Source organism: Microcebus murinus, chromosome 15, assembly GCF_040939455.1.
Source record: "Microcebus murinus isolate Inina chromosome 15, M.murinus_Inina_mat1.0, whole genome shotgun sequence".
In the NCBI taxonomy this organism is placed as follows: domain Eukaryota; kingdom Metazoa; phylum Chordata; class Mammalia; order Primates; family Cheirogaleidae; genus Microcebus; species Microcebus murinus.
In genome coordinates, this window is record NC_134118.1 from 22593758 (window position 1) to 22617563 (window position 23806).

At 38.9% G+C, this 23806-nt stretch overlaps 1 protein-coding gene across 4 annotated transcripts in view; it reads right to left on the reverse strand.

The window, feature by feature from the left end:
* The window catches only part of DCDC2 (doublecortin domain containing 2), a 156657-nt gene that overhangs the window by 12641 nt on the left and 120210 nt on the right, over positions 1-23806 (reverse strand). For all 4 annotated transcript variants that reach the window (XR_001151390.2, XM_012753628.2, XM_012753625.2 and 1 more), the window contains exon 9: positions 15740-15840. Coding sequence is in view for 3 of the 4 variants with exons in the window: in XM_012753628.2 (XP_012609082.1) it covers positions 15740-15840 (101 nt within the window). In the remaining variant the exon portion in view is untranslated. The remainder of the gene's footprint in view (positions 1-15739; positions 15841-23806) is intronic.

The window sequence follows — 23806 nt, forward strand, 5'->3', positions numbered from 1 at the left end:
GCACAGAAGATACACAAATGGCCAATAAGCACATGAAAGGATGCTTAACATCACTAATTATTAGGGAAATGCAAATCAAAACTATAATGAGATACTACCTTATACCCATTAAGATGACTACTACTAATATTAAAAAAAAAAACATAAAATAACAAGTGTTCATAAGAATGTGGAGAAAATGGAACCCTTAGGCACTGTTGGTGGGAATGTAAAATGATACATCCATCTAGAAAACAGTATGGCAGTTCCTCAAAAAATTTAAAACAGAATTACCATATGATCCAGCAATTCCACTTCTGAGTACATACCAAAAAGAAGTGAAAGCAGGGTCTTGAAAAGATATTCCTACACTCAAGTTCATGGCAGCATTATTCACAATAGCTAAAATGTGGAAGCAACTCACATAAAATGTGGTATATACACACAGTGGAATATTATTCAGCCTTACAAAAGAAGGACATTCTTAAACATGCTACAAAATGGATAAACCTTGAAGCCATTATGCTAAGTGAAACAAGCCAGTCGCAAAAAAGACAGATACCGTATGCTTCCACTCATATGAGGTATATAAAGTAGTCAAAATTATAGAGACGGAAAGCAGAATGGTGGTCGCTAGCTGGGGGAGGGAGAATGAGGAGTTACTGTTTGATGGATATAGAGGTTCAGTTTCACAAGATGAAAACAGTTATGGAGATGGATGGTGGTTGTGGCTACACAGTGTGATGAATGTATTTAATACCTCTGAAGCGTAACTTAGAAATGGTTAAGACGGTAAATTTTACATTATGTGTATTTCACCACAAAAAGAAATAAAACAAAGCAAAATAAAACAGAGCAGAGGAAATGAACTGAGCCAAAGATTACATTTCTGCATCGTTGAAGAGCAAGGGCTTCTAGGAGTGCAGGAAGGGGCCCGTGCCAGGAGGAAGAGGGGCAGACAGAGAGGGGACTTGTGAGGGGGCAGCTCAGAGAAAACACTATGGATAGCTCCCCACTAACACATCAGAAGAGGTGAGGGAAGGGCCTGAGGTCTCCTGCCCAAAGACAAGTTCCGCTCCTGGGGACTCTGCAGGACCTGGGGGAGATGGTCACTGAGGGACTGTCAGCTACCATGACTTCAGCAGTTGGGCCTAGGGCACCTGTCTGTGTTAAGCAGTACTCTGAGTGCCAGGCTTTCAGGGACAAGTGCTGGCACCAAGGAGTGCAGGGCACAGTGGGCAGGAAAGACTCGTAAACGCTGTCATATTATGATGTGGCGTGAGGAGAGAAGCAGTAAGGCAAGTGTCAGGAAAGGGGCACTTCAGAGTGCGGTGTGGCAGCCTGCTGCCCAACCTCGCGTGTTCTGGCTGTAAACAGAGACTTCTACAAGGCCGTGTCAACAGTGTTTGTGGGTGAAATGCAACAGGTGAGAAAGGGGAGGGCAAGCAGAAGTGCAAATGCCAAGAGCCTCTTTCTGTGCCAAACACACACTCGCACTCACGCTCACACACTCCTCATTTCACCGACCCTCACAGCAGCCCTCTGGGCTCCTTTTTATGCCTGTTACCGGAATAAGGAAAATGAGAAATCACTCAACACCTCCACTATCACGTGGCAGGTGACAAGTGGTCTTATCCCAAGGTCCTAGTATCCTTCCTTGAACAAATAACACAAGAAGTTGCTGCTCACTGATTCGCTATTGCAGCGACACTTCCAATGGCCAGAAAATACGCCCTCTGCAGTACGCAGCAGGACTTTCACTGTTTAAAGAATAACTCACCTGAAAACAAAACATTTCTGGATTTCCATCAAGACTTTGCGTGTGAGCTAGGGAGGGAACATACAGATTGCCAGGCAGCGCGTACCTAAACCAGTACATAATATGTAATAACACCCCAGAAATATAACCACGCTAACAGCCAATAAGAGCATATTTCTTTTGAAATTATCTCTGGAAATTAGATAATTATAAAGCACTCTCATAGAAATTGTTTTCATCCTTACTGTGCCTATTCAGAGCAACTTTGGGGTTTTAAAGAGAAGTTATATAGCATTTCTTAATAAAAAATAAGAATATCCCATAATATGCTGAAATTAAAAAAAAGGAAAAATAAGAATAAAAAAATAAGAAGAATAACAAAAATCTCTCATAATTTACTGTAATTGTTTAGGCGTCTAGACGTGGTCTTTGCCTCTCTGAGACTACATCGTAAGTGCTTGCTAAAATCTATTAAGGTGACTACTTCTACGTGAGAAAAGTCTATTTTTTTTCTTGACATCTAGATTTACATCTAAAAATTGCAAAATGATAACTTTTTTTTTTAGTTTTTAATTTTGTATTTCTCAGTCTTATCTCTTTCTTTACCCCCAATTCCCAAACACATATACATTTTTTTCTTCTTTTAATGCAAAGGGCTGGTATATGCCCTAATCTCTTTTTAAGAAAGAAGACATCCAGCCCTAAATGCGGGCCTTGTTCTCTTAGCCATTATCACCACCACTGCTAACAAGCAGTATTATGCTTTCATCCCATTATTTCTATTAGACTTTCCCAGCACAGCTATTTTAGTAGTCATCAAATGAAGTCACATCTGGTTAGCTCAACTTTAAGAAATGCAAGATTATTGGTGCTGAATACCAATTTGATCAATTTAAATAAGACGATAACATTAGTTAAAAGGTTTATAATCTGTTAAAATATCCTGAGTCTGGAACAAAATTTATTATTATAATGACACTACAATTCAGGGCCCCCCCAAAAATTGCTGCTATGACAGATCTATAATGAATAAATGAAAAGCAATGTGCTTTTTGGTGTAATCTCCTTTGAAGCAAGCATTAAATTATTAAATACATTTCCAATGTACACATCAATCAAATCATCCCCAGAAGGAACACTGGGTTTTACACCCATGCACGCGCGCACGCACACACACACACACACACACATAAAATCCATACCATGGCGAGGGTCTGCAAAGAAGGAAGACAGCACTCCTTCTACACGAGGGTAGGTGTCCAGGCTGGGAAGCAGATATTCTTAGGATAAAAAGAAAAATACAAGGGACAAAGGAGGAGCAAAGTGCACACTCCCTCACTCTCCTTCAGTGCTCTCTCACTGTAGAAAAACTATAAGAAGAATCTGGTACCCCTCACACAACTCAGAACTAACTATAACCCTGGCAATTTCTGGCCCACGAGAGCGTTAGATCTAACTTACATAGACTAACCTTCCTCACTCTTAGTTATGTTTATTTTTTGCTTCCAAGTTCCCCAGCATGCATTTTACACAACAAATTTACCATCCAATAGCTTTTATAGTTTCTGAACTGCTATCCACTTTCAAAAATCATACAAAGGTGCTCACAAGAGATATTCAACAAAGATGCCTTCCATAAAGTAGTGTGTGCACTTAAGTAACATATGACTTTGTCTTCGGCTGGAATGACAGGTTGGCAGTAGCCAAGTATGGATATGACAATGCAGAGCATTTAGGTAGCATATTATGCTTCTCAAAACACTTTCACATACAGTTTCTCATTTCATCTTCCCAACATGTAGGCAGACATGATTATCCCCATCGTATACAACGGGAGACTGAGCCAGAGGAAAAGTCAAGCAACTTGCCAAGGATTATATGGTCAGTGGGTGGCAATGCCTTTCAACAGCATCATTAAAAAGAAAAAATTATATTTATGTGTGTGTGTATGTATGTTTGTATTAAAGGACAGTGGCCATCAGTGGTTTAAAAACTGGTTGCCATGGTGATCAGGCACCTAGCCAAGGCCCACCCCTTTTATGTGACTAATGGACCAGTGAGGCAGGAGGACTGGCTGGGCTGAGCTGGGTTCCAGCTCTCTGTTTCTCTCTCTAGTCATCGCTGATCATATTTCTTACAGGCATAGACTTTAAAAACTGAGTCCACTCCCTGAATATTATCCTTTTGATCTATTAAGTAGCATGACATCAGAGATAAACCCCATTTTCTCACTTTGTGGGCTGAATGGCACTGCCCCTACGCATATGTTGAAGTCCTAACCCCGGGTACCTCTGAATGTGAATGTATTTGGAGAGAGGGTCTTTAAAGAGGTAGTAAAGTTAAAATGAAGTCATTAGGGTGGGCTCTAACCCCCATGACTGGTGTCCTTGTAAGGAAGAGGAGATGAGGACACAGACACACTCAGAGGGAAGACCACGTGAGGACACAGGGAGAAGACGGCCGTCTGCAAGCCGAGGAGACAGGCCTCAGAGGAAACCAACCCTGCAGACTCCTTGATCTCAGACTTTCAGCCTCCAGAACTGTGAGAAAATAAGTTTTTGCTGTTTTAAGCCACCTAGTCTGTGACAGTTTGCTATGGCAGCCCTAATAAGCTACACTAACCAAGTCCTACCTTCTCTCCCCAACCCACAGACATTCACATTCATATTCTTCTCTCTCTCTCCCCCCGCCCCTGCTCTCTCTCTCGCTCTCCCATCTCCTCTATTTCCTTAAAGGAATAGGGAAGTCAGGTTCCTCAACAGAAGCGAGAGGGCTGGCTGGCGGTAGCAGGGAAGGAAAGCCAAACCCAGCCCTTCCCAGACAGAAGTCTGGAGTGGGGGGAGTCCCCCGTGGGAGGAACTGAGAAGATCCTGGTCCACCCACCCATGCCACACTATTACACATGCAGCCCGCCAGACTGTTGGCCACAGTGCTCTTCCTCCCACGTCATTAGAGTCACCTCCCAGAAGCCGTCCTGGCTCCAGGTAGGGAGCTGTCACAACTTACCTGGGCCCTCATAACACTAACTTATTAAGATTCTTTTAGTATACTCTAATCACAGGGTGCAGTTGTTCTGTACTTATGTGGGACATGAAAAATAGTGAACATAAATTGCTATCAAGTAGATGCCCCCCATAATATGTGGAAAGATCGTGCAGTAATGGGAAATAGCAGCCTTGGCTCTATGGAGGCCTTCTGAGAGTTTTTTGAAGTCAGGGCTCTTTCTTACTCATCTTTGTTCCCATCATCACACATTGGTGTTCTTCACTGTCTTAAATAAAATGTGCCTGCCACAGGTGAAAGTCAGCATAACATGTACCTTCAGGCCAGTACTAGTGACGAGGAGGACGTTCAGGTGTCTCTTGCTCTCTGCAGGTACCTGGTACTAGGCTCTGCACACCTCCTAGGCATACTCACATTTAATCTGACCTCACAACAATTATTTGAAGAAAATATTATCATCATCTCAATTTGCTGATTAAAAAGAAACCAAACCCGAAGCATAGGTAAACTTGCCCAAATCCTACAAGTAGTGCCAGAGGGATGTGAATTCTTTTTTGACCACTGGGTTGCAATAATTATTTTCCCAAGACAGTGGGCGTAGAGAGCGCAAGCATTCAATTTAATGTTAAATAGTTACTGGCAGCCTTGTGTCTTCTAAGCTAGTGCTTCCCCATCACCTGGGAGCCTGCTGAATGCAGGTTCTGAGTCGGGAGTTCTGAGCCCCCAAGTTTCTAACATCTCCCGGGGAGACTGACGCTGCAGGTCCCTGGATGGCACTGTGCACAGTGAGGCTCTAAACTACATGTAACAGAACATGGTCATAAATATGCCACTTCAAAGAAAGCATTTTTGTTTAAAAGTACTAACTGTAATAATGCCATGAAATAATGCCTCCTTAAATGAAGATTGCATTTTTATCTTAAAAACTACCAGTCATAAAATGTAACCAAAATGTTTGTACTCTCTTAATTTCCTGAAATTAAAACAAAAACAAAAACTACCAATTTACTGAAAGCTGGGAGAAAATGGAAGGTCAGGACTGACTGATGAAAGAATGATTTGGGGCCATAATGACACTTCTACAAGATTTATTCTAATTACATCACCATGCCACCATTTATTAAGAGTCATGTTCTAAAAAGAAACCCATCTTTGCAAAAGCAATAAATCAGGAAGATATTTTTACCTAGTCTCAAAGTCTTCTCCCCTTATATTTACATCAAATTTCAGTCAATTTGTGACTAAAATTTTAAGAGAACCAGTTTTCAAGTAGAAATTATTTCTCTAAGGAGTACATACACTCTGAAATTTCAGGAATAGCTCATGCCTATGAGTAATTATGTAATACTATACTCCATATAAAGCACAATTCTTATGTTTCATTGGAGTTGAAAAAGGATATTCATTATACTCTAAAATAACCATTAAACTGATGTACATAATGGTATAACAATGATTACAGAAATTATTTAAACTTAGATGATTCCAGCCTCACAGCCTCTCTGGCAGACATCCAGAATGCAGCTAGATTAATGGACATAGTACACATATATGTACAATTACAGATAATCTGTCCCCTTAAACACAGAGGTTTTTATAAGAAAGTCTGGGCTTTTACCTTTTAAAAAGCACACTATTTATTATAAGTAATTGCTCTTAATATTTGTTATTAGAGAAGCTATACCAGATTTTCCCCTCAACATGACACTGGTGCTGGCATTTTGAGTGCATTTTGCCTAGTTTGCCTCCATGCATATCCTGCTATTTATTCTGTAACTGACATTCTGAGAAAATGGTTGATTTGTACGGCAAGACAGAAAAGGTCTGGTAGTTATTATCGCTGGCTACATCCTAGCAGGGACAGCTCAGGAGAAACCTAAGTACTCAAGTTTTCTAGAGAATATGCATGCAGTTACTAAGGTTAACTCAGGATTCCTGAGTGGTAAGGGGAAAGATGATGGGATATGGAAATCAGATGGAAATAAGCACAAAATATTGAAAGCATCAATTACTTGGAAGATATTTCCACAGACAGATGGGGCTGCCCAAATGACTTACACTTTCAACTCTCATCACACCTCTGACAGTAACAGCAGAACCAAAAATCAGAAATGGGGAGAGGTGTCTAAACAGAGACCACAGCTAGTGCCCAGCCCCCATTAGAAGTGAATATTGATATTTCTTAAATATTTGAATATTTAATACCTTTGCTATCTGACATAACAGCACAAGTTAGAATTTTCTAGTCAAGATATTTTATCTAGGCATCCAACCCTCCTACCCATTCTCACCTCTCAGTTCTCTCTGCCAGAAATAAATGAGACTTAGAAATTGGAGATCAAAACCAACAAAAATGAAGACTACCTTAGATTTCCATTTTTTCCATGTAACGTCTGCTACATTTCAAATTTGGGAAAGTGTGTGGATTTGTTTAACTTTGGGGGTAGAAAGAATGTCTGTGGATTTTATGGCAGAGTTCAGGCATAGATGTTGAATGTATAGAAGTTATCACACTAGTTTTTATTTCTGTTCCCATGGAAACTAAAATCATCTCCTACCCAAGTTGAATGAGGTGTTTTGAAATAATCAGTTTCAATTTTTCATGATAGCAAAGTACCACTTCTTGTTTTCAGCTTTCAGAGGCTTACTTTCACAGAGGAAAAAAAAAGGTTTAGATGTGGTTTTAAGGCACAAAGACACACAAAAAGGGCCGTTATATTCAGAGACATGACCCTGTAAGTACAGAAGTAGAGTGATGCTTTGGCCAGATACCTGCTGGAAGCTGGCTCACTAGGCCCAATCAAGCCCCACAAATTCCCGTGACACCAGATGAGAATATATAATAAATTGAAAATTTCTATTTAGATGGCATGAGATATTCAGTCGTCATTAGAAAAAAAAAATTCCCATTAAATTTCCTCACTTTAGAAGTAAATGTTGATTTTCTTTGATTTATATAAAAAAATCTCTGAGGGCTATATTTTAATGTTTAATACTATTTCTATCAATTGAACACAAATCTATAAATATGATGGGACAAAAAACCTTATTGATGATACACAGAGAGATTAAGAACCTCGATGATTCTCCTCCTAACTCTTCCAGCTGTGTGCAATGCTTAGATCCATTGTTTGGCTATGAATGTGATTCATTAAGAGCACCAAATTGGAAGCCAGGCCCCCTGGAGTCCTATGCTGGCTTCCCCCTGCCCCCCCAAAACAGGCCGTGGGGAACATGACTTTCTCCACTGTGGGGCTTTGTTTCTTCAATGGCAAAATAAGGAGTTTAGACCAGGCTCCATTCTAGTTCTAAACATTTTCTAATTCTATTTAGTAAATACATTTCACTGAAGTAGATTTGGGGGTCTGGTCAAAGGAAGCAGCCTCCTTTGTCCTTCTGGGTAGTTTATTATATATATATATATATTTTTTAAAGTAATATAAATAAGCTCTTCATCTCGCTTGCCTTTCCCAAGAGAAGCTGCAAGTGACGGCCAATGCACCGTAAGTGGCAGGTGGAGTCAGCGATGAGACCAAGTCAGGCATGGAGAGCAAAACCATGACAGTGGCAGTATTTGGATTTCAAATCTCCTGTTTCTGGTTATAGCCTCTAGGCTGCAGATTCTTTAAAATGGCATTATATTCTAGAAGCGTAGGCTGATCACTCAAATGATCCCAGAAGATAAGCAGAAATGTACGCTGCAGCCTGTGGTGAACTGAAGAACACGTGGCCTACTCGAGAGACTCAGACACTGCAAGCCCTGCGCCAGCCGAGGAAGATTCCCTCACAGGGACCCTGGTCACAGGCTGCAATTTGCCATCCCTGGTATAGAGTCTATGAAGACAGCTTAGTTTCCCCCTGATGGATTAGTATGAAAGTGAATTCCAGTTAAATACAGCAGATTGGGCAAATATGTTGGTTTCCTTTTCTTAGCTCCCTTCTGATGCCCCTCTAAAGTTTCAGTAAAAGGCAATTTAAAAAAGGGGATAAACACGTAAGGACACAGAAGACTGAAAAGGAAATAACAACTGAAAAACTTGGGAAACAGTAAAGCAAATGGATGTGGGGCCAATGACAGCAGACCTGAGGAAGCTAAAATCTGAGCCTGCAGAAAGGGGAAGTCAAGAAGCAGCCTTTGCATGCTTAAAAGCCTACAGAAGGCCCGGGATTGGAGGCACCATCTGTCTCTGAAATAAGGGGCATAGACAGGTGTGTCTGAAACAGGTGTGTGGCTTAAAGTCTTTTAAAAAAAAAAAAAAAGCAAATAGAGCCCTCCAAAATCCTCTCCTTGAGAAATATAGGAGATTTATTCTCTGGAGATGTTGAACTATAGGGACACTGAACTCAGGCACAGCTGAGAACAGGACACTGTACTGAACCAAGGAGAATAAATCTCCTGATTAAAGGGCAAGTCTCCAAGTCACCTTCCCATAGTCAGATCTCAAAATGCTGACAGCCAGGCTTATACCACCAAGGCAAGAGAATGAAAGATTCCTCTCAAAGGAAATAGACCAGACCAAATAGCAATACTTACAGATAACTAAAAATTGGAGAGGGTCTGCGAATGAAATGGCCAAAACCAATTACCCTACAGTGGAACCCTTCCTGCCTGATGAGCTCTGCCTATGTGTACAGTGTTTCCTTAACATCTCACTCTAAAATCTAACGCACAGCCAAGAAAAGCCTCTAACGTGGAGACAGAAATAAAAATATAGAAAGAAACAAAGAAACCAAAAAAAGAAACTCAGAAGAAATAAAGATAGGGCAGGAAAAGAAAGTTTAAAATAATACTGCATCAATCCTTGGCGAGATAAGGGAAGATATCACATTCATAAAACAATAATAGAATGCTATAAAAAGGAACATTCAGAGAATATAAAAGAGCTCTTATAAGTTAAAAATATGATGAGTAGGAAAAAAATCAATAGATAGAAGAAAAAGTTAAGGCCTTTTATTTAAAAAAAAAAAAAAGTTACGAATGTGGGGGGAAAAAAATAGAAAAAAAAATCCAGAGATGGATTTTTAGGAGAGGGAATTAGAGGATCAGTCTAGGAGGTCCTATATACAAATACCTGGAGTTCCAAAAAAGAGAGTAGAGAAATGGAGAGAAGGAAATTATAAAAGAAATAATTCATAATTGTTTTCCAAATTGAAAACAAACATTTTAAGAATAAAAAAGCCCACTGAATACCCAGTCCAATAAGCAAAATGATCTACACCAAGGCACATAATAGGAAATTTTCAGAACTTCAGGAACAAAGAAAAGAGTCTACGAGCTTCCAGAGGGGGCAAAAGAGTTATACATGAAGAAACAGAATTGCATCCAACCAACTTCTCAATTGCCATTCTGGATGGGAAGGAAAACTGAGCAATGCTCAAAATTCTAATATATATATATATATATATATATATATATATATATATATATCTCGAACCAGAAGTTTATACCTATCCATACTTATAGTCAGATTTGAGTGAAGAAAAAAAGACATTTTCAGACATGCAAAGACTCAAACAAATGTGCCTCCCATGAAGCTTTTCTCTGGAGGCAACTGGAGTTGAGTACCACTAAAAATGAAGGTGCAACTGAGAAAGAGGAAGACATGGACTCCAAGAAATAGGGGACCCATCCAATGGAAAAGCAAAGGCAATTCTCAAAATAATGGTGAGGGAAAATACTAGAATAACGCTAAAAAGCAAATCTAAAGAACAGCTCATCAGCTTGAGGCAGGTGGCTGAGGGTGGGGGGCGGTGGTTGAGAAAAAAATAACATTAAGATTCCATCATCCTGGATGTGTCTGTATGTACCAAGAGGAGAATAACAGTTCTGGCAGCGTTTGGAAATGGCTTGGTACACAGATACAGCAGATACAAAGAAAACAAAGCAAATGAAAAAGAATAGGCAAGTACTAACCTAGGGAGGAGGAAAAAAAGTATTACACAAGAAAGGAAATGTAACTAGAGAACTTAAGAATAATACTTACATAGTGAGAATAATGTACAGATTAACTATTAACTTAGCCAAAAATATTATAAAATTACAGTGAAAATAAAAAAGAAGGAGAAAGGCATGTCAGTTTGTGTGCATGTGGCCTTGGTTTTGGCGAAGGGTTGGGTTTGGTAAGACATCTAAATTATCATCTTCCACAGTCATTACATAGAAAACTAATAAATAATATCTAAACTTGAAAAATAAAATCAAGATATTTATTTTATTAATTTTGAGATGTCAATTAAAGGGATCACTATTATTTTATGTACCTTTAAAAATAAAAGTTTTTTAAGTGCCAATTAAACCATGACATGCCATCGCTTGTAAGAACCAAGTACCTCAAAGGTATTAAAATGGGGTGGGGGGTAGTCTTAGAAAGGTAGCAGTGCATTCCATGGGAAATAACATAAATTAGTTCAAATCAGTTACTTCTGGGGAGCAGGAATTGAGGTAGAGAGGAATAGAACAGGGGGTTACAATTTTTGTTTTAATCCTTGTTGAACTGGTTAACTTTTAAAAATATTATGCTTATAACTTTGATTAAAAAGTAAATTTAAAATAAATAAGAAAATAGTATGTATCACAAGATCAAATTAAAAAATATTTCACTGCTCCAATGTCCATGATGCTGGCTGAAATATCATTTTTTATTCTTTTTTTTCCTTTTTATTTTATCATATTATGGGGGTACAAATATCATTAAGGTTACATATATTGCCCCTGCCATCCCTCGCCTCCCCACACCCGCTGTGTCAGAGCTTCAAGGGTGTCCATTCTCCAGGTGGTGCACATCACACTCATTGTGTAAGTATACACCCATCCCCTCCTCCCCCTCCCCCCGCCTGCCACCCGATAAATGTTTTGTTGTTGTTGTTGCTGTCTTGTTATGTTTTTTGTTTTTTTGACATTTTGGTTGCATTTTATATCTTTGCTTCTCACCTAGAAGGGTTAGAGGTAAGCCCTCCCCCTCCACAGTGCTCGCCATATCCCTAAGATGTGGGTCTCCCCCCACCCCCGAATCCCTGAAATACCATTTAATGAAACTACTTAGCATAAAAACATTTTGCAATTCTCATTATTTTACTACCCAAAATCACCTACAAACTGATGAGAAAAGCAATGAAACAATCCAAAACCACTCTAAAGTTACTATCCTCATCTTCTCCTCTCTTCTGTCAAATGAAACAAAATCCAAAATGCAATTGCTTATTTGATTCTTTAAATAGTTATTTGCCTGTGTTTCTGAGATGTTGGATTCTCTTGCCTGATTCTTAATTACTAGGGGCTGTTTTATTTAACTAAAATGGAGCAGGCTCATTTCTGGGCTCCTTTGCTTAAAAAAAAGCATCATTTTATAAGTGAAGCATATCGACATGTGGGTCATCAGTGTCAGGGGGTAATCACAGGTATTAGCTAATCAGGCACTTGCTCCACTGCTCATCGCCAACCTCAGATGGATTCGGAATGTGCATACAAACAACAAGTAATTTTTAAAAGAGTACTTTATTCTTATTAGATCTCAGTTCTTCTCCCCTAGGAAAAGATATTTGTTATGGCCTCCCCAGATACATTTAAAAATGTGAACATTCTTCAGTTTCCTCGTGGGTTTGGAAGTAGTACTAGGTCCATCATCATTAATTTGTCTCTAACTAATGAAAAGAGTCTGGACATTGGAATGAGTTCAGAGTTTCAGCTGGAATTAGTTCACAATGCTCCACAACACACACACTTGCAAATACACCTACATGCACACACAGAAACACACATGCTAGATGGTACCAGTAGAGGCTATGAAAGACTGTGAACGGTCTCAAGTTGTACCCTACTAGCAGGAGAATGTTAGCCTGCCACAGTTTGGTGCATACTGGCGGAAGACATGAGACTCGGTTAGAGACAAAGGACTTTACTGCTCACTGCAATAGCAGCAGCCAGAATATCAGCATTTGCACCCAAGGCCCCATTCCCACAATGACAAGGGAAGGCTAGGTGATATACACAGTGGTCTGTGATTCAGGGAAAGAGCCTTAAGCTCAGGGAACCCAAATTTTTTTCAAATATTTTTATTGTGGTAAAGTATACATTACATAAAATTTACCATTTTAACCACTCTTACGTGTATAATTCAGTGGCATCAAATCTTTTACAATGCGTAAGTAGTAAACCTGCTGAGCCTTTGTATCATAGGGAGACATTGTCTTCATTAAACTGGACAATAAACAAACCCGGCCTTTGCCCCAGAGCAGGTTTTATCAATGTCAGCACTGACATTTTGGGCTGGATAATTTTTTATCTTTTTATCTACAATTTTTTGTTGTGAGGATTGTCATGTGTGTTACAAGTTATTTAGCAGGTCCCTGGCCACCACCCACTAGATGCCAGGGAGTGGGATGCTACCCACTCCCCTAGTTACGACAACCTTAAGTGTCCCAGAAATTGCCAGATATCCCCTTGGAGGCAAAACCTCCTCCATTTGAGACTGATGGCTCAAGACAAAGTCACGCTCTGTCTTTCAAGGCCATTCACTACACAAACATCCTTGGAAAGGTAATCCAGAACAAAGGCGTGCCTCTGCTCACAAGTTGTGCAGAAAGACAAGAGATCCATGAAGACCTACCTTCCAAGAGAGGCCATGATGTTGACTTCTAAACCTTGATCCGCTTTTCAGGAATAGATTACTTCCCAATTTGTACATGATGTTTACATAGAAACACACCCCACACACCCTTCTGGAGGCCCTTTGACTAACATTACAACATAGACCACTTACATGATAGGAAACCAGTCCAAAGAAGTTAGCTAAGGGCATGCAAGACAGTGGAGGTAAATATTTTTCATAGCTGAGTCAAGTAGTATACGATGACTACTACATTTCCTTTCTTATTAAGGAATTTTTTTCTCCCCTGAGTTAATAATTGGCTTTTTTTTTTCATTTAATATTCTGCCCCCCCCCATCACTCCTCTGCTTTGAAGTTAGAGAGACAGATTGCACTTAAGTCCTACTTCCTCCACTTAAGGGTTCAACCTCCAGCAAGTTATATATTTCATAAATATAAAATGGGGATGGTTAAGACCCATCTTACAGGGTTGTCTTCACAATTATATGAGATAAAAATGCCTAGTCCAGTGCCTGGCACTCAGTAGCTACTGTTTAACTCACATCACCACTGGGGCATGTCCTCAAATGGTTCTTACTATAATACAGCTAATGGCCTTAAACTAATTTCTCCACACTCAGTTTTTTATGGTATTGATAACATAGTTGCTTAGAATGTACAGCAAAAATCACCAGACCACAGAGAGAATGGGTCTAAGACCTGACTTTGTAAGCACCTCATATTGATCAAATGAATTACTAGACAATCTCAATGCTACAACTAAAAGAGTCAAAAGAAGAAAGTAATTCTGACCTTTCATTATCTGGCTTGATTCCTTTCAGGTTGACATCAATTTGTTGATATTACCCAGGCTTTAGCAACTGTTTGTCAGTATCTCTTTGCATCCTTGCATTTTCATAAGCTAGCACTCACAAGTCCAATAAGAAATCAAGCTCTGCAAACACGTACCTAAGGTTGCTCAAGTATTATCAGAGATCAATTCTCCCTCCCAACTCTCCCTGCCTTATGATCATCAAACTTACAAGTAAATAAATATCTCTTATGGATTTGTCATTTAATAAGTGATTAACAGAGAGATTTCTCTTTTGCTAATAATGCTATGATTTTCTCTTAATATGGCATTTTGACTTTAGAATATAAATTAGTCTTGGTTTCTGCAGCTATTCGGTTTTATATATACATGATGATTACTCTTCTTTGTCTTAAAGTATAATATTTAATTATAGCTTCACAGAAGACTTAAAATTCTATTTTCCTTCAGGAAAAATACCTGTAACTGTAGTTTATGAAAAATTATTAGTTATAGCTAATCCTGGATAGTAAATTGGATTTTTGAAATCTGCGTGATTTTTAGCACGTTAGGCTTTTCATCAGGAAGGCAATACTTGCAGAAAATGCCTGTGGAATAATCAAGCAGCAATTTCACTGCTGCACTGTTAAGACAAATACAATTGAGAAGATCATCTATGGAATTTGCCAGATTGTGAAATTTGCTTTTAGAAAAGGAAATATCACATAATGGTCAGAGGACAAGTGGCGATTCCTAGTGACTTCTCCCATTCCCCTGAGTCTCGAATTATCATTTCCCCCTCCTCTCTAAATTCCAACCCTCCACTTAGATCTGTAAGAAAGCTTGTTGAATTATATTTTTAGCTGCATACTAGGTACTAGAAAAAAAAAAAAAAGAAAGCTTGTTGAATTATATTTTAAAAAGCACAACTGACTTTTCTTTCTTGCATCATTTAGCCAGAATTAACATTACGGAGTCCCTTCTATAAGCACACATAAGTGTGTGTGTGTGTGTGTGTGTGTGTGTGTGTGTGTGTGTGTGTGTGTGTACACACTCACAAACACTCCTAAAAGTACAGTGGGACACTGGCCTAAGAAAGAAAATCAATACACACACAGCAAATATTTGAGTTGCATTTATATAAGCAGTTTCTTTATGAAAAACAAATTCCAACCACAACAATTTCAAGAACCCTAAAGGAGAGAATATCAGGCCATTTAAAAGAAAATGTTTTTTCCATGGAGAAGGACTTTTTTCCTAGACAAAAACCCCAAGCCGATAGTCTTTTTTTTTTTTTTATCAAACTTTCTTCATCTTATCTTATACCTAACTCCACCCCATCTTACTGTTCCATACCAGTTTTCAAAGATCTGCCATTTTCTGTATTTGAAAACAGACTCAGTTCAGATGGCTATTCTTTTTAGGAATACTAGGAAGAACTGAAGGGTGCTTTTTGTTATATTTTTAAGTTCTATCAGCCACATAGCACCAGAGGGGGTTTAACCAATATAGGTACAGGAACAGTATGTAGCTGATAACACAAACTTGAAATAAAAACGAGAATAATTGGTTTATGCATATTTTAAAGGCATGGAGAGTACCTGATCAACTGGAACCTCAACCTGAGTGTCTTCATCTTCATGGACTTCTGCTGCCCCTCGCATTTCAGACCTCTCTGCACCAGCTTTGAAAACGCCTTCATCTGTTGAGAAGAATGCACAGTGAAAATCAAGATCCAATTGTGACATCTTGTGGCTGAATGCTGAAATTACAATCACATAGCTATTGATCATTTTTTAATAGGTTTTCGGGTTTCCTTTTTAATTATAGGATTTTTGTAGTCCCATTCCCCGCCCCCTAGCTCTTCTACATTTTGATTCAGAAACGATTCAGTGGTCAGAACAAGGCTGATACCGCAGAATAAAAAGCTCTGGAGAAATTCCTGTTCACCCTTTGGCTACTGATTTAATAACAGCCTGTATAGCTATTGAGGTAGGAAGAACTTCACAACTATTATCTCAGTTCTCCCCTCCTATCCACGAAACTATGATGATTCTTGGTGCTTTAAAATCCTATTTGCAGAAATTTACCTGCCCCAAGAGAATGCTATACATTCAACATAATGTGTTGTAATAATTCTATTTAGAGTATTATTTTAAAAAATGTTTTTTAATGTAACAGAATCATAAACCTGCCTTTTCACATCTTACAAAAAGATCAATACCATTTATTATGCAGATTTCCATGAGATTTTCACAACCTATGACTTTAAATCCCTAACTATAAAATGTAACCTAAATCTCTAAGACTTTAGGTTAAGCTCGTTCAACTTGCTTTCCTCTGGAAAGCAATAATAGCTGTTTTCCATATTTGAAGTCATTTTAATGTCTCCCCTCAGCTTTCCCTTCTCCAGGCCAAGTAATCAAAGAATCACAGGACCATTTGTCATTCTGTCTATCTACTTGCCTCAAGGTAGGTTCAGCGCTTCAGCCACCCTCCCAGATGTTTTCCCTGTCCAATTTCTAAGGCTCTCCAGGGATGGAGATTTTACCTCTTTCCCTGGTAATCTATTACAGTATTTGATTACCCCTAAAGTCTAAAAATTATGTTTTTATCTTTTGTCTTAAAACCCTCTCTACTTCTCTAATGGAAGCTTATTTCCCAGAGCACAGTTATTTAACACCATTTCACATAATAATATTTTATATTGCTAAAGTTATGAAGTCACTGGTAATTAAATGTAAAATATATTTTTACATTTGTTGAGGACCAATTACGTAAGGCACAATATGAGACAATGGGACAGCCTAAGATATGAATGTGATGTGGGCTGTTCCCTCAAGTTGCCTGCAGTCCAACAAGGAGACAGAAATAAATACACTACCATTAAGGTGCACTGAGACCAGTGCTGTAGTGAGTTAGGGCCATAGCAGAGTGTCATGAAAGCTGAGAAGATACAGCCAGGTGAGAAACCAAGGAAGGAAGGAAAGAAAGGGTGGAGGTATAATTAACATTCATTTCTACCTTCTGAAATTACCTTAGAAGACAACAATCATACTCGGATGCTGGACTCAGTAGACTACAGTTATAACTTACATACATGACTTTTTTTTTTTTTTTTTTAGAGACAGAGTCTCACTCTGTTGCCCAGGCTAGAGTGAGTGCCGTGGCATCAACCTAGCTCACAACAACCTAAAACTCCTGGGCTTAAGCGATCCTTTTGCCTCAGCCTCCCTAGTAACTGGGACTATAGGCATGCACCACCATGCTCGGCTAATTTTTTCTATTTTTGATAAAGACAGGGTCTCCCTCTTGCTCTAACTCCTGAGCTCAAATGATCTGCCTGCCTTGGCCTCCCAGAATGCTAGGATTGCACAGGTGTGAGCCACCACGCCCAGCCAGTACATGACTTTTTGGGTGACATTTTTGCATCCAAATGTTGCACTTGCTTACAAAAAGACTACAAACAGAAATCTATAGATAGAAAAGGAATAGAGTCTTAATACTCTCATTCAATGAAATGTTTAACTGTATCTAAACAGAGCTATGAATTGTTTGCAGATGTGTTTTAGAATAGGCATTCCACCAGAGAAGAAGAATACAATCAATAATAACGAATAAAATAAAATGGAAAGGGCACTGGAATAGAAAATGGCAACCATGAGGATATAAATGGCAAAGAAACAAATCAGCAATTCTCAACACTGTGTACAGTGACACAGAGAGAAAATACAAAGATAAAAATGTTTGCCTTGGTGTAGGGGGACGATTTTTTTCATCAGTGAACCAAGATGTTTAAGCCATCTCCATTAGCAGCACAGAGCAAGAAATGAAGATCAGAAAGCAATTGACAGGAATAAACAGTGAACAAAGAAAAAGAGGGAGAACATCTAGAAAGTGATTTTGTGACAGGAGAAACCCTACTGGGATTTTAATTTTTACTATGAATGTTACATAAAATTAAAGGTAGAATAATAATATATTAGAGAAAAAAATATTTTAAATAGCATTTTTATTATAAATAGTCTGTATAATACATACGTATTTTAGAAAACTTGGAAGATGAAGAAAATAAATATCCTTCTAACTCATGGCCCAGAGACAGCCAACACTAATATTTTGACAACTCTTTTCCTTTCTTTCTCTGTCTCTGTCTCTATCTCCCAAAGATACACATACACACACACATTCATGTAACTGGGACCTTATTATACATACATATAATTTTTAAAGTAATTTTTTACTTTAAAACCATATCATGAACATTTCCTATGCCATTAAATATTACTTGAAAATGTAATAAACTGCTTTATGTAGTGGCCCCATACTTTAATTAATGAACAATACTGAATAATGAAAAATGAGAATTTTTTTAATGCATAGGGTAGATTGTATTCATTTGATTGGCTGATAAATAAGTATTATGACCCACAGTGTAATGGACACTCTGGGAAATAGGCAGCATCTCATGGGGAGAGATGAGAGAACCACAGGCTGTTAACGTTCCACATTCACACCCTGGAGCTCCTTTCCTGTCTTATGAGTCTTCATTTTCCAAGAGCAAGCATGGTGCACTACACACAAGTCTTCAGTTAATGTCAACTGAAATATAAGACAAAAGACAAGTGCCCTAGGTCACCCATTCCTCCTATGCTGACGCCCTCCTGCTCTATGCCCCCCACAGCCCTGTCCCTTTCCCACTCTGCCCAGTGGTTAACCCTCCCTTCCAAATCAGTCCCCTGGTCACACTGGCATCCTGGTTTCGATACAATTAACTCAAATATAGTCTCAGCCTCTTCTTTGAATGCTTCTTCTATCTCATTTGAAAGGAAACCTCATCAACCCATGTGTCTCCTCATCCTGCATCTCACCATCAGAGTAGCTTCAAAACCCAACTGACGGGCCATTCCACCCCCCTGGCTGGAATGCGATGACTCTTCACTCCATTGGTGCCCCTCAGCTCCGCCTTACCATGCATCCTTTTCCTCACACGGAGTGATTTCAATAGCATCCCGTGTGCAGTCAGGACCAAAGACCTTGTAGGTCATGGTACTGCTGTGCTATCTCATGTCCCATTCCACCACTTCTGCTCTGTCCTGGCTGGCCACCCACTGGGGGTTGTGCTCATGGTTCAAGTGCTATTCAGCTGTCAATGTCTCTATAAAAAGTGCCTCCAGTCTTATCCCCTAACCCCCCAACCAAACAGAACCCACAACTTCCTCCTATGCACTACTCCTCCATCTCACATACTTCATCTATTCATGAGTTATGCTTAACTTTATCAATTTCTTTTACCAATCCTGTCCCTTTTCCTGCTAGACCATAAGCTCCTTCAGACATAGACCACAATTTTTGTCTTTGTAAGTCATCTTACTAGCACAATGTCAGCCTCATAACAGGTTTTGAGATGTTTGTCAAACTGAACTAACAATACAAAGCATTATATAAACACGAAACTTTTGGCATTGTCTAGAAGTATTATTTGTAAGAAATTGTTTGTGTATATACTTCATCCAGAGCCAAGATCAGTGGGCCAATGTGAATGTTCAAAAGTAAATCAGGCCTTAAATCAGAAAATTGAAATCATTTGACACCAAAGAATTGCCAACGAGGCCAAACTACAAGAGAAAAGAATTTGAATGATATAATAAGAATATGTTCTTCTTCTGACAATGTCATGGTAAAAAGCAACTGAAGACACATTCCATGGAAGAAGCCAAAAACAAAACATTGAAAATTTAAAACAACTGCTTACAAGAATAGAGTCCATAAGAAAATTGCAAAAAGTATTTCATTTTTTATCAAGGGCAATATTATTCAAGCACTTCAAAACCTTACCACTTTCCCTTATTATTACTACTAATTTAAACTTGGATAGTAAATTGGTGGATTTAGGTAATAATAGCTATTATTATGTGCAATGGTTATACAGTTATTGCTATAGCAACGTCAGACAATCTAACCACAACTCATGAAAGTTACATACCACCTACAGTAGTGGTACTTTAGCCTTCAATGAGACACAGAATCAGTATTAGTGTCACTCAAGATCTTCATAGAAACAGCAATTTAGTCTTACTCCATACCAGTGTCAACAGGTAAGTGACCCCTTTTGCCATCGATTTACCATCTGTGAACTTTTGGTGTGTACATATTCAAGAGCTCTTTTAAGTCCCCTTTTAGTGAGCATTAGCATAATTTTCAACTGCTCATGGAATTTCTTGTTTGAGTTTTGGCAATTTTGCTTCCTCTAAAATTAATTGTACACAGTAAGTATAATAATAAAATGCCCATTACCATATAGAAGCAAATTTATCTTATATAGGTAGGAAAAGTAGGTTCTTGGATAAAGTAATAATGGGATAGTGTGTCATCTTGGAATGCCCTGCCCTAGCAGAGCACCCGGTGCTTAGCTGTCTGGAGTCCATGTCTCATCCTCACCCCCACACTTTGCCCCACTCTTGCTAATCCATCTTCCACAGCAGCACCCCACAGGGACTGCTCTTATCAAAATTATCAATGACTGTAATGATCATCTTTATGTTCTCATTTATTTGATTTTGTAGCAACATTTAATATAGGTAGGATATTTCTCTTCTGCTTTCATCTCCCTTCTCTCTCTCCCTCTCCCACTCTCCATTCACTCTCCTCATTTCACCAGCAGCTTCTTCTAAGTCTGTTTGGCCAACCCCATCCTCCTCTGTTCAACTTCTAAGTGTTGTACCACACCAAACCTACACTGTGATCTACTTTTCCATCTACACATTCTTCCTGCTAGGCAATCTCATCAAGACCACAGTTTGAATATCACCAATGTGTCAATGACTCCTAATGTCTTCAGCCCCAACCTTGTCATAGATTGCAAAACATGTATACCTACTTAATTGCCTAACTTGACATCTCACCTTGGATGTCTAACAGGCATCTCAACCTTAACATGGTCAAAATGGAACTCTGGCTCCCCTAAACTGGTCATCCCACTTTTCCCATGCCAGGAAATGGCACTTCTACTCAATCTCAAAATGTGAGAATTACTCTTATTTCCTTCCTTTCCTCACTCCCTGTATCAGTTCCATTGTTAAATCTTGTCAATTCAATCTCCTTTTTAAATATATCCCAAATTTATTCATTTATTTCCGTGTCCACTACCAATGTGGTCTAATCACTATTATCTGCTGGATGGGCTATAGCAATAGTTTACATATTAGTTTCCCTCTTCTTCCACTCTTGCTATCCTATAATCATCCTCCACACAACAGCCAAATGTTATTAACAGATTATACAGATTATTTTAAAAATATTTAACTCATTCCACAGCTTAGAAACTCTCCAATATCATTCCATCCCATAAAGAATCCAAGTTTCTTACCACGGCTTGCAGAGATGTGATCTGGCACTTAACTCCTCCTTGGACCACATTTCATATCCCTTTCCCCTTGCACATTAAACTCTAGCTCCATGGACCCTCATTCTATTCCCCAGAAGGAAACTCATTCCTGCCTTATGGCTTTGTCCTTCTTGGACTCTGCCTGGAATGTTCTTTCCCCCTTTTTCACATGTTGGCTACTCCTTGTCCATCAGATCTCAGGAAACCCTCCTAATTCCAACTCCAATAGCCACTCACTCATTCATATTGCCCTGTTTTGATTCTGTGCCTAGCACTAATTGCTAGATGATATTTTGGGGGTTTTTGTCAATTTAATGTTGATCGAGTTTCCACCAAAGTATAAGCTCCAAGAAAGCAGGTAGCTTGCTCATATTGTTCACTGTTCCATCCCCAGGACTTAACAGTGCTTAGCACATAGAGGGTGTTCAGAAGGCATTTGTTGGAAAAATGAAGGGTGTGCACTCAAAAATATTTGCTACATTAAACTGGAATGTAAGAAGCCAACAACTTAAAAGTTACTAGCCCTGTGCATCAATTTTTCATGTTCTTACAGAGTTTTTGTCCCAATCTGGCCACACTTGGCAGTATAGCATTTGAATGGGGAGAGGGTAGGGGCGCAAAGAGATTTGAAGAGAAAAAGACTGGAGTACAACCTACACAGGGATCAACAAACTCTGTTGTGTACTAGGCAGAATATGGCCCCCTAAAGACATCCACGTCCTAATCCTCAGAAGCTGTGAGTACATCATGTTACATGGAGAATGGGAGTTAAGGTTGCAGATGGAGTTAAGCTTGCTAATCAGCTGGCCCGGAGATAGGGAATAATCCTGGATTATTTGCGTGGACCCAGTGTAATCACAAGGGTCCTTGTAAGTGAAAGAGAGAGGTAGGAACATCAGAGTTGGAGTGATGCAGTATAAAAAAGACTTGAGCCGCCATTGCTGGCTTTGAAAATGGAATGGCCATACGCCAAAGAATGCAGGCAGCTCTAGAAACTGGAAAAGGCAAAGACAAATTCTTCCCTAGAGCTTCCAGAAGGAACATAGCCCTGCCAACACCTTGATTTTAGCTGCAATGAGGCCCATTTTGGAATTTGGAGCTCCAGACCTATAAGATAATAACTGTGTGTTGTTTTAAGCCACCAAGTTTGTGGTAACTTGTTACAATAGCAATAGGAAACTATTACAACATGTATCCAAAAATGATGGTCTAGAGAGAATATTGGGGCAGTAGCCACCACAAACCCCCTTTCTGACTCCTGCCGAAACCTGCTGGGTGAAGGCAAGCAGTTCAGACACCCTCTGCTCCTCCTGCTAATAAGGCTACGGTCAGAAAAACTTTCTTCGAGCCCTCTTCCTTTTGTTTTCCTTCCATAACTGTTATTACTTCTCTTTCTCACTCCTCTAAAATGAACAAAACACCACCACCATCCCCAGATACCCACACATCTGCCAGAAGAAAAGGGATTCAATTTTTTAAGTCTTACCCTGCCCTAAAACCTTTGTTATAAAAGCCATTTGCTAACAAAGTAAACAGCAAGGATAAATTTGATACACAGTACTGCTCTCATTCAATTACTACACGAAGGATCAAATTCAATGCTTGGATGCACACTACATCCAAATTCAGCTCTAATCTTTTCTCTTTGAATCGTGAATAGACATTTTAGTGTATATTACACAGTGAAGCAATAACAAACACTGTAGTAAAAATAAAAATGCTCCTCAATTATTTTTCACTTATCCCTTATGAATTTTACTGCCTAAAAAATGAAAGCAGAGCTGCTGAGGTAGGGAAGTCATATCATCACTGTGCTGTTCATAATAAATATGAATCTGTTTCCCCTACTGAAACATGAAATAAATCCTCGTGTGGTTTTAGCTTTTCTGCAACTAGAAAAGCTAAAATGAAAGCATTTCCTTGTTTCAACGCATCAGTATTCAGTTTAACAGTGTTACAATTCTTTAATGTTCTCAAACTTACCAAATAATAAGTGAATGATACATTCAAGTAATTGATGATAATCAGTATTTAAGCCAACATCCTTGTTTCTCACCAAAATTATTAAAAGTTATTCTCAAATAGTATTATAAAGCTTATCTTACTTATCATGTTCAGTGTTTAAAACTGATCGAGATTTTTCAGGAAAAATAAGAAAAAAAAATAACATCATAATGCCCAGTTCTGAATACTCTATGGAAATCTTAGGTATCTATTAACTGGACGCTGTATATGTAAGCAAGGAAGTGTAATGTGACTATAAACATTTACTACTGAGACT